We start from the raw sequence: 15,745 nt of genomic DNA, 5'->3' as shown, positions 1-15,745 counted from the left end.
CACTGCATCGCCTCCATGGCCTAGTGAGGCGCTATATCATCTTGGTCTAAACCCCACTTGAAAAAATATATATATTTAATTGCTATCCAAGCCCAATTTATAATTAAATAACCCTCACCCATACCTAATTTATTCTTACTTATCTTTGATGGTGCAATGCCCCATGATACAATAAAAGTGATGTTGTGAGTGTGCTAAGGGCATGTCTTATATTCGGCTGCATCGTGGAACTCAGCATCCATTTTCACCCTTAGGAACCTCACAGCACCATGTCCTAGATGCACCACAGTCGTTACTCACCGAGCTCCAAAAGTAATCTATGGCCTGCAGGTGTAACACGACTGTAAAATGCTAAAATAGGAGGCCGCATATTAATGGAGGAGTTGTACAGTCATTAAACCGCTAAGTGGAGGGGTTTGGGATGGAACGAATCGTAATTAACAACATTTTCTGAAGCCATGGCATAAAGCTGTTCAGTATCAAAAAGAAGAAATACACTGTTCCCCAAACAAAAAGAGATAATAAAACTAAGTAACCAAGCAAGGGGGAGCAGCGTTTAAAGGAAAAGGGGGAATCCCCTTTCGGAACTGAAAACCCTCACACACCCAGCAAGCTAGGAGTCATGCTTCATCATATGGGTTTTTGCTCCTCGTTAGACTGGCGCTGCAATGTCTAACGGGCACTCATAAAGGGGCTCTTTCTCGGAGATCTTCTGTTCCTGCCAGTTGGTTCATGTGGGTATGAGGGCTTCAGGGGATGTGTAGACGTGTGTGCAAAGATGTGGTGAGTTAAAAAAGGTTGGTAAATCCACAACACATTTTATTGGTGTGGTTCACCACCTTGCTAAAAACAGTGAGGCGAAGAAACACACTGGTGCAATGATCCAGCAGTGTTAGATCAACCTAAAGGTCAACATGTTTCATGCTATAGAAGCAATACATCAGGACCAACAGTGGATAAGTGCTACACAGAGACGAAGGGGCAAATACTACCTTCTACTAGAAGTAGGGATACAGGCCTAGGGGTCCTGCTCAATCTGGGTGGGACCTAAGAGAGGGCGACATGAATAGTGAAGGATTAACTTTCCAGGTGCTCTCAAGTAAACAGGTGGTCACAACCGCTTGGTTACAGTATCATGTGCAGTGAGCCGGGGGCTGGGAACTACCCGCTCAAATCAATACAATAGTAGAAGCAATAAGTAAGATTAAAATTAAAAGAGGCAGTAGATACGACTGACTGTGAGTTAAAATGTACATAGCAACACTAGTAGGGGTTACAGGGTAGTAGTTAAACATATCTCACCCTACTAAGACCCAGGTGGGCTTCACCGGTCTTCTTAGGTGTGCTGGCACCAAGAAGGTTGGTACCTAAAGGGGGAGGGAAGGTAAGTGCATAATGGTAAAAGAATGTGATTCATCTAGTCCAAACACATACCAAACCAGTAGGGAAGACCATTGTTACCTCCGGAGGCTAGAGATCCCTCCAACAGCGTTATCGTAGGTTTGAGAGATTCACGCAACCCATCGCCCTTCTGCTAGTGGCAGACACGAAGAGCATGAGAACACAACACAAACGCCACCCCCAACGATCCTGGTCGAGCATGTGGGATCGTAAGATGGGGTGGAGAGCTGCGTGATTGTGATAATAATGCTATCGCTCCCACCCCATGCCATCCGGGGACATTACTGACAAATCTACAGAAACCATGGTTGGATGGCTAGCTGCGTCCATAAGGAACCTCGGACGTCACCTTAATGGCGAGGTAATGTTCAGTATGCAACATGGCACAGGTCACACGTCACAAGGCACTGAGGCCCAAACACTACGGGCGTTCACTTACCTGTCCGTTGATCGGATCACACCTTAGACCTACCCGCACGTCAGGGTCAGGAAGAAGCCGGGGCGGTTGGGAGTTCGCGTTCCGAAGCTTTTAACTCAACGCGCTCAAACTCCCATCAGCCCTAGCGACGCCGGCAGGGAGTACGTGAATGCCGCGCGGACTCGTAGGCGTGGCTGGTAATGCGAGGAAGCACAGAGCCACGAATGTGTGCCTAGGTAAAAGGTGGCGGTCATCTTGGAAAGTGTATGAGTATTGCCAGGACTAACCAAGATTGCAATATCACCGATCCAGTAAGAGTCTATGATACGACCTGAGAAAAAGCAGGGCAGACCCTAGGAGGGTAAAGGTGTAAGTGTCATAGAAACCCCGAGTTGGAAATCCTATGTCCCCAAGGCCCACCACAGAAGTGGTCCCAATCGTCATGGGCATACCACCGCATCAACTTGCCGGGCTGAGGAGGAGGGGGTGGGGGGAAGGGGAAATGACAGGGGGCTAAAAAACTGCATTAACGGTGGCCAAAGTACAACCGTGCTACAAGGGATTTAAGGAAATAGCTGCCTTTACACCAGTCAATTCAGGTCCCAGTCAAACTGCTCCAGGGAATGGAGTCATTAAGGCCAGAGCAGTCTGTTGATAGACGATACACCCATCTCTGCTCTTTTCTAAACTGTGCCTTGTGGGTAATCTGTTGGTGTGCTTCAAGTACCGTCAATTGTATGCTTTCTGCTGTGTGATTCATTTCCTTACAATGGGAGTAAAGTTTAGTGTGTGTTTTTGGCATCTTATATTACTCCTATGTTCTGTGATACGTAGCTTCACTTGTTTCATGGTCATACCCACATATCTCTTTCCGCATGGGCAAGTAAGGAGATAGACACATCTGGGGGTATTACAATTGGTGTGTCGTTTTTGGTGCCACCTGAAGGTATCAGAGAGGATAAGCTCTTTGCTCGGATTAGTTTGGTTACACACTGAGCAACCACCACAAGGGAAATGACCCATGACAGGTGGAAGGTCCCAGAGGGTTCTCTGTGTGATCACTTCCCTAGCCTTGGGTCTGTGTGAATTAACTGGTCCTTAAGGTTAGCAGTGCGTTTGGGCGGGCAAGCGACGGTTTGCCCGAGTTGACAATGCCCCAGTGTTTGTTTATAGTCTTTTTTATGTGTGCAGAGTGTTTGGTAAAGGACGTCACAAAGGTAATGATTTCAGATTGGTCTTTAGTTTTAGTCTCCAGGAGTGTTTCCCGGGGATTATTCATATCCCTTTTGTAGGAGTCACGGATTTTTCTCTGCGTATAACCCCTGTCTTGGAGTTTGTGTTCGAGTTGTTTAGCTTCCCTTCTATAGTCAACCATAGTGGAACAGTTCCTCCGGATTCTGAGGAATTGTCCAAATGGTAAATTGTCCCTAAGGGATTTGGGATGATGACTGTTATAGAGGAGAAGACTGTTCCTGTCTGTCTCTTTTCTATGTAGGTTAGTGCTCAACCCACTCTCTGAGAGACAGATTTTGAGATCTATAAATTGAATGTTAGTGTCTGAGATGGTGCTTGTAAACCTCAGGAAAGGGTTCTGTGTATTGATCCACTGACAGAAAGTGTGGCAGGTATCCAGATCCCCTTTCCACAGTATCAGGATATCATCAATATACCTGCACCAAAGTGAGAGATTGGCCCTGTAGGGATTATGCACACTCTGAATGATGGTTTCCTCGAAATTGGCCATGTAGATGCAGGCTAGGCTTGGAGCAAAAGTACTGCCCATCGATGTAGAAACCACCGCAATGGAGCGCACACCGCTAGCCCCTCCTCCGGATCGCCCCTCGGGACTCTGGTACTTGTAGTTCAATAGTGGATCACCCAGGTGGGTGCAAGTCGTTACTTGTTGGACTGATGAATCTCTAGACCCGATACATGTCCCGGGTTTTTGGGTATCGCCCGAGACATGGCTCGGGTTTCGGGATAACTTCCCTCATCAGTAGAGAAAATGGTTAGGGGTGGAAGAGAAGGCCGCCAAACAACCGTCAATGGCCTCGATGCCCGAACCGGCACGCAGGGCAGCATCCAGGAGCCCGTCGGCTCAAAGCTCAAGGGAGCCAATTAATAGAAACCACCGCAATGGAGCGCACACCGCTAGCCCCTCCTCCGGATCGCCCCTCGGGACTCTGGTACTTGTAGTTCAATAGTGGATCACCCAGGTGGGTGCAAGTCGTTACTTGTTGGACTGATGAATCTCTAGACCCGATACATGTCCCGGGTTTTTGGGTATCGCCCGAGACATGGCTCGGGTTTCGGGATAACTTCCCTCATCAGTAGAGAAAATGGTTAGGGGTGGAAGAGAAGGCCGCCAAACAACCGTCAATGGCCTCGATGCCCGAACCGGCACGCAGGGCAGCATCCAGGAGCCCGTCGGCTCAAAGCTCAAGGGAGCCAATTAATAGAAACCACCGCAATGGAGCGCACACCGCTAGCCCCTCCTCCGGATCGCCCCTCGGGACTCTGGTACTTGTAGTTCAATAGTGGATCACCCAGGTGGGTGCAAGTCGTTACTTGTTGGACTGATGAATCTCTAGACCCGATACATGTCCCGGGTTTTTGGGTATCGCCCGAGACATGGCTCGGGTTTCGGGATAACTTCCCTCATCAGTAGAGAAAATGGTTAGGGGTGGAAGAGAAGGCCGCCAAACAACCGTCAATGGCCTCGATGCCCGAACCGGCACGTAGGGCAGCATCCAGGAGCTCGTCGGCTCAAAGCTCAAGGGAGCCAATTAATAGAAACCACCGCAATGGAGCGCACACCGCTAGCCCCTCCTCTGGATCGCCCCTGCCCATCGATGTGCCCTGTATCTGATGGTAGATCTGTGTCTCGTATTCGAAAAAAAATTCAGTAAGGGCAATTGCTGCGCATTCCATGACAAAGGGAATGGGTGTCGGAGACGCCCAGTCTTCTTTAAGCAGGGTGAGTTTCACTCACAGCTGCAAGGGTGTTCAGACCTTGAACTCATACCACCAACCATATTGGAACACATTTTAAACTGTAATTTTAGAATATATATATATATATATATATATATATATATATATATATATATATATATATATATATATATATATATATATATATATGACATTTGCAATGTGGGAAAATGAAAATTATTCGAACATTCTGCCTTGAAACCCAATTGCAAGTCCTTCTTTGCTCTTTGTCAAACGGAAATGCACTTAAGCCTTGCTCACCTGCTCTCCGAGGACGCATATGATTAAGACCTGCAGAGGTCGAAACCGGTAATGCTTTTCCTGATGAAATAAAAGCTGTTCCTTTGATGTCCGACTGGTGGGCTTGATTTCTGCGCTAGAAGTAAGCGTGAAATATCGTGTGCTATAGACAGGCGGGGACGGCGCCAACTAGCCCCGACCTGGCAGGCTGGGTTTTCCTTCGTCAAAATTTGCTATTGGTTATGGACACATTCTTCAGGGTGACCCGCCGGCTGCACACGGAATTGTAAGGATGGTTTGTGCCGAGTGAGCAACACCGGGGTATGCAGGAGGCGCTGCCACTGATCCTTGGGAGGTCTGCGGGCCCGGGATATCTCAAGATTCCTGCGTGCAGCCAAGGTTTGTGGGGAACTGTACTCTCACACAGTCGGACCCAAGGAACCAATAAATCATCAGGACGCCACACTGTTTATTGGAACAGTGGGTACTGGGAAGAGCAGTGCGCGCAAAGTTAATTAAAAGTGAAATTTAGAAAACCAACGTAAGAACTTGAAAGAAGTGACTTGTTGGGGCATTTTATGAACCTTTGCAGTGAATGATGGACATTGTAGTCCGGAAATGCTCTCAACTAAACCAAAGGAATGACATTCGAGTACGAGTGAAATATCTGCACTGTTGCTTGAAAATGGTTAAGCAAGGTCATATAATATCCGGAGGTTTGTGACATTTGCAATGTGGGAAAATGAAAATTATTCGAACATTCTGCCTTGAAACCCAATTGCAAGTCCTTCTTTGCTCTTTGTCAAACGGAAATGCACTTAAGCCTTGCTCACCTGCTCTCCGAGGACGCATATGATTAAGACCTGCAGAGGTCGAAACCGGTAATGCTTTTCCTGATGAAATAAAAGCTGTTCCTTTGATGTCCGACTGGTGGGCTTGATTTCTGCGCTAGAAGTAAGCGTGAAATATCGTGTGCTATATATATATATGTGTGTGTGTATGTATATGTATGAGCATGTCAAGTATATAAAAATATGGGTCATTAGTGAAGTTGAGTTTATGCAAGTCATTGTGCAGGAGTAAATCTGATACCTATCCACTCGAAATTTACTTTTGCGTCATATTTTGGATGTTAAAATAACAAAAATACGGTAACCAGTAGATTGTTATAGGCGGACAGCTAAGTAGGGGAAAGAAAACATAATAAGCAATAATATTATAACAGTGGTGCTTCCAAGAAGATATGGAGTTGGTTACCACAACCCCAGAAAAGTCACAACAAAGGTTGTGACACAAATGATGCACAAGAGATTCTTCCGAGCACTCCAGATCCAATATATCAGTGTAATCAGTCTATCATCCAGTCTTGGGTCCAATCAGCACTCGAATTCCTGAGGTAAGAACTTAACGTGTCTGCTCTTCGTATTGCCGGATAGATTTATTAATTCCAAAGTTCCCAAATCCAAAGAAAATAGTTCCAGTATCCAAAGAAATAAAACACAGCCAACACGTGTTTCGTCTTGCTACTAATCAGCAATTGACTTCTTCAGGGCTGCAACCCAAATGATAATGTATAAACAATATGACACAACCAACTCAATACAAATAGTATCATAAGTAATATACCAGGAGTATGAGCGTAAACATACACCCAATCCCCAACCACTTATATAGGAAAAAAGGGGGGATAGAGCCAAGCTTCCCAACATGATATCACCAATTTATGTGTATAAAGATAGAATTGTTGTAAAGTTATTCTCTCATTAGCTGGAGGCCTCTACTGACCTTGTACATTAGAATATTATGATGTTACCTCACATCGATAAACAACTCCAAATCCACGTGGTGACAAGGTCCCTCACATCAAACAAAAAGTATCTGAAAGTTTATATAAAAACTGACGTCCAATAACAATCACTTGCTCTTCGTTATTCTACGCTCTATAATGGAATCCATCAGTCATCGTGAAGACACATACTATAATAAACGTCCAAAGTCACTATCTCCTCTAGCCTTAGTTAAACTTCCGCCACCCATACAGCCTATAGTTGGGGAGCATGACATGCACTAACTTCATAGTAATCACATAATTAATATTATGCTCACCTCTATCTGTATGTACAATATGTAATGTTCACTTAATCCGTATCCAATGATGAAAAACCGTCACCTAAAAATCACCAAAATAGTATAGCGCTGTAATTATCATAGATCAAACATTGCAGTCAACATGTCCTACTAGTCTCCGTATCCAACTCACCTCAAAAAAACGCGTCAGCTACTTAATAATCCCACTCGTAGTTCGTATCAGCCAGCACACACAGTATTGTCACGAGTACGTGATCTAAAAACAATCAGGTAAGATGTGTTAACTTCTATCTGAAGAGACATTGTACCCATTAACCCCCTGGTTTGAAGCCACTCACCATAAATCCATAGCGATGTCACGCTACTGGTACCGGCGTTCTACACGGGCGCCATCTTAGAATGGCTATTTATATATTACCACAATGGGCGCCATCTTGGGCTGTCCTTTGTACCTAATCCAATAAGTTATCGACGCCATCTTAAGCTAGTCATACAAAGTACATATTAATCATTGATATCCTAACTTGTCCCCTTATCTAACTTTCACAGGTATACCTCATTTTTGAATATTATTACGACCTGGAATATCTATATTTTAACTTCACGATTATTAATATTTTGGATGTTGCTTAGGGTGGGTGCAAGCTAGGACAAATGTTCACAAACCTAGTGCTGGCAAGCGTGAGTGTTGCTGGGTGTAGCCTGTTGGCATTGATGGAGCTGGAGGGAGAGCATATCTGATGGATGACCAAGTCACCAGAAGGCGGTGTGAGTTTCCAGTGGCTGTGTATGTTTCTGGAGCAGGTGTGTCTCCCCTGTTAGCTGTTGAGTTAGGAAAGCACTATAGGGAGGGTGTAAAAGGACTGTGGTTCCATTCTGCAGATGGAGGCAACCTGTGAGTATTGATTTCCAGGTGAGGTGTGCTGTGAGCCAATATACACTCCTAGAGAACCTATCCTAAGTGTCCAAGGTCTTTTGTCTTCAGCTCAGACGGGTATCAGTGATGCAGAGACAGCCACATAAAGGGCTAAATGGGTAGGCTCTGGGTTGTGAACCCACAATGGAGAATCTAAGAGACTCAGAGTTTGACACTTTTGTGTCTCCAGGCAGATGTGCTAGCTATTAATGTGTGTGGTCAATCCAGTTATTTTACGGGTCTCCCAGAGGCTGCATGCGCCTTTGAAGGACTGTGAGTTTCAAGGTGATGATATAGTCCTCTTTAATTGACAACAGAGTCTCCGGAAGGCTGAGCAAGTGTTCTGACAAGTCTGTGTCTGTTTCAGGAAGGGCATCGTGACGACTCACAAAGAAGAGCCTTATGAGACCAACCCATTCCTGCAAGACCTTAACAAGCTCAAGGTAAGACTCCATAATCTGTTCTGATACCTGGAGGTTGGCCAAAGTCACAGGGCACAAATAGAGGCAAGAGGCGGTATGAGGAGGGCATCACGTAGTGGGTATCTAATGCTGGACCTTAATCTCTATAGTCAGGACAGTTTCGGGATATTCCGATGGACAAATTAGCTTATGATAAATGTAGGAAAGTGGAGTATTATGTGGTGATGCTGGTTAGGCTTCACTATGCAATACTCTCACAATACCCCTAAGATGGCCCTTTGATTCACAATAATAAATTCATAGCTCAGTCCTGGTAGAGTGGCTAAGAGCAGTCAGGCTTTACTAGAAGAAAAAGTTAAGCATTTCAGAGTACCAACATGGAAGATAAGTAATTGACACGACGCAAAAGAAATCCGACACCAATTTATAAAAATAAAGCAGATTTTTATTTAATTTTAGACACTAAAATGAAGTGAATCGTATAAGTATAACCAGAGTTATGGATTTTAGAAGCAATATTAAAATAAGTTCAAAACAGTAGTGCATAACTTTATCATTGCCGTCAATTGGAAAAAGCACTAGTGGCACTCGTCACTCGCAGGTTGAGTTGCGTGGAGCCCAAGGAGGATAATGGTGATACATGTCCAAGGACCAAACCACGACAGTCAGTTAGTGTTTTAAATAGCTGAAGAAGCCCGGGTGCAGCGTTGTCCTGGCTGTCCTTGGTGCTGAAGTGGGAGCTGGTATCACGGCAGACACAGTGCTAGTGGGGAACATGGAGGAAATAGTCTATAACAAAGCCAGGGCTGATTAAGGTCTGGCGTAGTTCCCTCAAGGGGCAGCGCCGAGTAAAGGGGGTGGTTGCCAGACTGGCGACCAACAAGCCTTGGCAGTGGTAAGCACTGCAGAAAGTTATTTAGAGGTCTTGGGATTCACTGAAGCCGCCTGAAACTTTTTGGAGGACAGGACTACAATTGGTTCCGGTACATCGTTTTACCTACGGTGGTAGGGGACTAATGCCACTAGTCCAGGAGAGTGTGGTGGTGCCTTTGGCTCTCAAAGGGGTCCCTCTGTCTGGGGAAACCAAACTTTAGTCCAGGACGAGTCGCAGTTGTACAGTTCCAGGAAGGTTGCCACAGGTGCAGGGTATCACACCTTTGGTTTGTGCAGCTCCTTTTGTCGCAGATACAGGTCTCTTCTTTTGTCCTTGTTGTAAGTCAGAACTGAGGTTCTGGTGTTGGGGGTAGCCTTTACATCTTAGATTTAGGAGTGTTAGGGGTGTGGGTGCAAGTGGCCAATGAGCTACTAGCCCCAGCGGCTAATCCGCCCTTGAGGTGACCACAACCCAGGGTGTAGGTCACTTTTCTACCTAGAACCCACTATTCTACCACCCACTTTTCTACCACTTTTAAAAATGGCAGAAGTCTTCTTTAACTGTACTGACCAGTTAGCTCACCCTAGAGGTGTAGCTGGCCTTCTGGGGGTGTACACCTCCTGAATGCCTAATTTTCCCTCCTGCCCGAGTGAACATGTGCCTGGGGACAAGGGGAGGGCTGTTTTCCCCCCTTTAGGAGGCAGCCTGGTTGCATTTCTCATGTGGTGCTGCATTTGAAGCTCACCATCTTGTTGTGCCACTTCACTACCCATCCTGTCAGGGAGGGAGATGTGACCTCCTTCCCGTCCAGACCATTGTTTCTGACTCCTGGGAGAGTTCACACCTTCTGGCAGGTGGTCATATTCCTGTCTTGCGGCAGCAAGCGCAGGCTGGCAGCCAGAGCACAGGCAAGAATAACTGCAACCTCTTAAGTGGTCACCTAGGTGCATGCCACATCGTGCGCTAAACAAGATTCGTGTCAGGGGTGATGAGGCACACTGTTTGCTACCAAACATGACCTATGTAGGCAGTACCATAATGGAGTTTGCAACCTTGGGTTTGCCCAGATGCCAGCCCATGTTATCCTAAGGACTGTCTATCACTTATAGGGACCTTAAATGGCAAAGGCCATTATAGAGACATGTAAGCTTGCACTTACATGTCCACACCTTTAATATAATTCACCCTGCCTCCTTGGCTTAGGAGGCCTTCCTTATGGGTGATTGCCATATATTAAAAATTGTGCATTGCCTTTGCCACACATGGTGAGTGTAAAGTTGAGTTCAAGCAGTTTGCACTGCTCCTGCAGTCTGCAATGGCGGGCCTGCTGTCAGTAGTTTACTTGGGTCACTCAGGGAGGCACAAACAGTGCTTCGGGCCCTGGTGACCCCTTTAACACCCATGCCCTGCGTACCAATGGTACCATATACTGTGGATTTATAAGGGGGTTAAAATTATTTGACAATTGGGGTTACCAATTCACACATCAGTTTTAGGAAGAGAGAGAGAGCACTGGGGCTTGGGCAGCGGGCTCCAGTGCAGTTTCAGAGTCATAACCATCAGCATTGGGAAACGTTAGGGAATGACCATACAAAAAGGGCACCTTCCTACAGTAAATGAAAATGGATCTTTTACCTAAACAGCAGTTATCCTGAAAATCTGTTAAGGATTTATTTATTAATGGGGCCTGAAGAGGTTGTACAAGAAGCAGATGGTATTTATCCTAACTGAATATGAGGACACCAGAAGAGGAAATGGATAGGAAGCAAGTATAGAGCGCCTATGAAGACACACCATAAAGAGTGCAGACTAAGAATGCATCAAAAAAGGAGGCATAAGGTGAAGGCCTGGGGGAGAAAAAGGCCTCCGAAGAGGGTGTGCGAGCAGAAATGGGCATCAGGCAAATGTCTGGAAGAGGAAGTGGGCTCCAGGAATTACTCAATTTGCAAAAGCATCATAAGTGGGCTTAAGAGAGGAAGGGATATTAGGAGAAGTCCTGAATGAGCAAGTAGGCCTTCCGAGAAGAACAGGAAACGTTGATATTATTTGGAGATTGGATCTGGGGATGAGGGGGCGTAGGGTGTTTGGAAGAAGGGTGCATCAGGAGAGGGTCTGACAAAGGGCAGGTTATGAAGGATGCCCTCATTAGCAGTTCTGTGAGCACATGGGGATATCAGGAGAAGGTTAGCCAAAAAGGGTATTGGGGTAGAATTAGTAAAGGAGTTCTAAGAAAATGGTTCATAAAACAGCTGGTCAAAAAATTAAAAGAAAATGGAATATTACACATATGTGGACATCAAACGTAGAAATAATTTAATGTTCAGTAAACCAAGTCCAGAATCCACATTTAGGTTGATTGTCAAAGCAGAACCAGTAAGTCATGTTAAAGGTTTTGGACAACCCTATGTCTGTGGTGAATTGGGTTTGCCGAATATGTCTGCCGAGGCGTTGAAGAACATTAATAGTTGTTACAATGAGAGGTGGAATTTCAGTGCCTTTAAATTTAAAACTCAAAATATTGAAGAAGAAAATAAAATATAGCTATTAATTCCTCTAAACAGAGACCTAAGAAATAGCACAAGTTGCCCGGTCTAGTGACCCTTCCACTATTAATCCATACTCTGGGCCCCCAAAATCTACCCTCACTTTTACTCTAGACTCCTGGGATGTTCCCAACTCAGGCTTCGACAGGCAGCATTGCATGCACAGAAAGAGCTAAACTTGTGGGAGCCCAGCTCATGCATACCCCAGGGTGGGATCCCTAAGCCCATTTGCTCCCCCCGTACCTTAGGGAACATGCAAGGACAGTAATGGTGGCAGAGACATTTGGAGGTTGAAGAGCCCAATAGACCACAAAGACTGGAATCATTTTCATAAGAACTGGTGCGTCCCACCCCACTTCTCCAGGCGTATGTAAAATAGAAAAACAACAGTTTGCAAACTCGAAAGGCAGTATCATTAAAACCTAGAGTCTTGCCAATCAAGTTATTTTGTTTAAACGCTGAGCCGGCAGCATCTCACCCTCCGCATCAGGAGTTCACGGTGGGGCTGGCGTTGTGTGTCTGGCAGGGAAATGGAGGCGGTACTCTTCAACTCTGCTTCAGAGCCTGAGGCCATTGCCTGCCATACTGCACTGCCTCCAGCCAGACGGGTGCACTGTTTCGCTGCAGCACGTTGTGCAAGAGAAACGGTACACGCAACCGACCCAGTGGCATGGGGCAAACTCAGATGACACCAGTAGCATATCTCAAGGGCTCACTAGCCCTGGAGACAGTTTTGCACCCCAAAACAAGCCTTTGTGCTGACCCTCGCATGGCGGTCGACCCGCCAGGAAAAGTTATTCGAAAAGTCGGGTCATAATGCGCACAGTGGTGCCAATGTCGGCACCGCCTCCACTGACCGCCTCTGCCTTCCCAGCCGCTGCAGCAGGAGCCCAGATATTGTCGTTGGAGGAAGTCTTCCTGCCTGCTTCGTAATCCACTGGTCGGACTGCCGGATAGGCGGGCGGTTGAACCGCAAAAAAGCGACGGCGGTTTCCAGACCACTAGGGTCATAATCAGGCCGTTAGTCTATGATAATTACCCTGGTTTCATTCCAGTCCATCATTTTTGCCCTCCATGTCACTTTAGAGAGAGACCAGCCATTTACAAAGCAGAACTCTTGCACGAACAGCGAAGCCAGGTCCCACCCAGATATCTACACAAACAAGCCCAGACTGGATGTGGTCGATTTAGGCCTCATCTCTGAGATGCAACTTGATTGCTGGTGCACAGTGAGCACAGAACCCATGGCTGAGCACACTCGCTGCACTCAGGGGGCCCTGCCCTAAGGAAAACAAAAGGGTGATGCGTGGAATGCTTGAATTAATCTTAGCCAATGGTAAATTGCCCAGACCACATTCCTGTACATTACTTTTTGCCCACTGCACCAGTCTAGATAGAGACCAGCAAATGCCAATCAGCCTTGGACATGCTCTAGTAGGAGCTGTCAGTCCGTACTGCAATGTGGCATTGTTCGCTTGGCTGTCTGATGGATGAGATCTGGGGATGAGTAGAGGCGAAAGGCAACCGGCAACAGGCAAAAGGCAACAGGCAGAGGCTTCCCCCTGGAAGAAGGAAACCAGCAAACGAGTATCATGAAAGAGACCACGCAAGAAGCAGCTGGAGTCTTTAATCAATCCGGTTTCTTGTAAAGCGCGACTGCTCACCTGTTAGGGTCTCAAGGCACTATGGGGGGAGGGGGGCTGCGGGTCAGATGAAGAGCCAGGTCTTGAGTCTTGAAAGCCTGTTTCTTAGGAGTGGGGCCATCTTTAGTAACCAACATCCTTTCAGGTGAAAGGATGTTTGTTACTAAAGTTGATACACTACTAATCTTTATAAGGTGAAACTGAAGGGCAGCTTTAAAATCCAGTGTGGAGAAGGGAACGCTACGTCAAGGTTGACCTGAAAATGTACCAGGACTCAATGAAGGAAGGATGTTGCTGTAGAAACCCTGTGTGGTCTGGTGTATTGATTTAGGGTGTGAAATGTTTTAATGAAATCAAGATGCAGGTATCAAAACATAAAATAAGTCGGAGCTTGGAAATGCATACCTAGTTTAGATTAAAATGGATGCTAAACAATAGAATAGAACAACAAATTTACTTTATGGGCATGCTTTAATGGGTGTCCCTTTGCCATTACCACCAAATGTCTGCCCTACAGTAATAGATGATATATAGATATAGATAGATAGTTATTTAGATATAGTGGTTATATCATCACATCTGTTGTTTGCTCTCTCTTTCCCGGCTTCGTACCAGACTCTCCGCTTTACGCCTTATCTCTTGACCTTTGTATCCCATCCTAAAATGGGAAGTAACTAAGCTAACCATGACTATTGTGTTTGTTTTAGCAGGGTGGCAGATTGAACAACACAGCCCCGACAACGAGGTCATCTGCCGAAGGCAACTGTGAGTTGTTCAAGTTTTCCACCGTACCACCGCCTAAAAGGGGTGACATGCCGAAGGGGTGAACGTAGTAAGGGTATACTTGGGGTACCTTGGAATTGAGCAAATGAGTGCTACAGTAATATTCTTAGGCTGTGTAGTGTTATATAACTGATGAATATGGCGTAAATACTTATTCAACAAACTGAAAAGCACTTTAGGTCCTGCAAGGGATATAGAAAGCGCTGTATAAACAAACAATACAATACACAGTACAATCGCTATATGTTAAATTATCGAAAGCCGAGGGCCCAGGCGCTCTGTGTTTGTGATCATTAAATGGGATTATGTTTGCTGCATCCCGAAAAAAATTGTGAATACTAAATGAACAAAATAACCTAATGTCATTCAGTCTTTGAAAAAAAGTCAAGTTGAAGAAAACCTTGATGCCTTTTATAACAGAATCAATTGTAGTGGGAATCTGAATGGGAGTCACAAAGCCAAGTTATTGACAATTAACTTGAAAAGTACCAACTATAAAAAAAATGTTTTTTAAAACGATCACATTTTGTTACAAAAGAATTTAAAATTATACTTAGGTTGTGTAAGTCCGTTTTCTCTTTCTGTCGCAAACAAAAGCTACAAGGAGTAAGTAGGGAGACAAAAAGTATTTAAATAAAAAGAGGTGTTGTAATGAGATATGAAAAGGAGAAAAGATTTTGGGGGAAACAAATGTTAAGACGTTTCAATATAAAATATGAAATGTTCTGGTGAATAACATTTGAGTTGGCTGAATTAAGAGTCGAAGAACTGTGAGAAGGACTCTAGCATCTTCTAACAGGATAAAAATGAAGAGGAAAATACCTTTTCAAAGGCGAGAGAGAAAGGTGATGACATTGCCAATTTAGAGGGATCAAAGATCTACATCACCTCATTGTAAATTAAAAGGACAGGAAAAGGAGTCAGTTTAGAAGGTGATGGCAATGAGATTCTCAGTTGGTTAGTCCACTCTCGCCACACACCCCCGCTGGCGGATATTTTGAAGAAATTGGTCCATAATAGAAAAATGGATAGGCGTGTTGACTTCATGATTCTAAAGTGCCAGGCAAAAAGTCAATTTTGTGCAAATTATTTGTTGGTTCCAGTTATGCAAGCCAGGAGTGTACCCATGCCGCCTCCTAGTCCCTTCACCATCATAGACCTTATTGCTCCCTTCTGAGTTACTATTCACTCTCCCATACACGACGCCATCTTGGATCCACCTGACCCTACTTCATTCCACAACGTGTCGGCCTGTAATCCTGCTGTTTCCCACCTCCTTCATCAGGATTGACTTTATCACTCCTCACACTCTGAGTGCAACCGCAGGTCTGCCCCACTCTCAGCCTCTGTTAACTCTCAACATGATAGATTGCTTGCCCCCTTCTCTCTTCCATGCCCATTTACCCGCTTCCATAGAATTTAC

At 45.4% G+C, this 15,745-nt stretch overlaps 1 protein-coding gene across 2 annotated transcripts in view; it reads left to right on the top strand.

The window, feature by feature from the left end:
• Positions 1–15,745, top strand: part of MSTO1 (misato mitochondrial distribution and morphology regulator 1) — an 88,726-nt gene that overhangs the window by 38,070 nt on the left and 34,911 nt on the right. The window contains exons 4-5 of one of the 2 annotated variants that reach the window (XM_078668556.1): positions 8,425–8,500; positions 14,250–14,304. In XM_078668556.1, the coding sequence (XP_078524682.1) occupies positions 8,425–8,500; positions 14,250–14,304 (131 nt within the window). Of the gene's footprint in view, positions 1–8,424; positions 8,501–14,246; positions 14,305–15,745 lie in introns of both variants that reach the window. The other variant, XM_078668555.1, reaches the window with a different exon arrangement.

Source organism: Lissotriton helveticus, chromosome 12, assembly GCF_964261635.1.
Source record: "Lissotriton helveticus chromosome 12, aLisHel1.1, whole genome shotgun sequence".
NCBI lineage: Eukaryota > Metazoa > Chordata > Amphibia > Caudata > Salamandridae > Lissotriton > Lissotriton helveticus.
The sequence above is the reverse complement of the archived record's forward strand: the minus strand, read 5'-3'. Positions and strand labels throughout refer to the sequence as shown.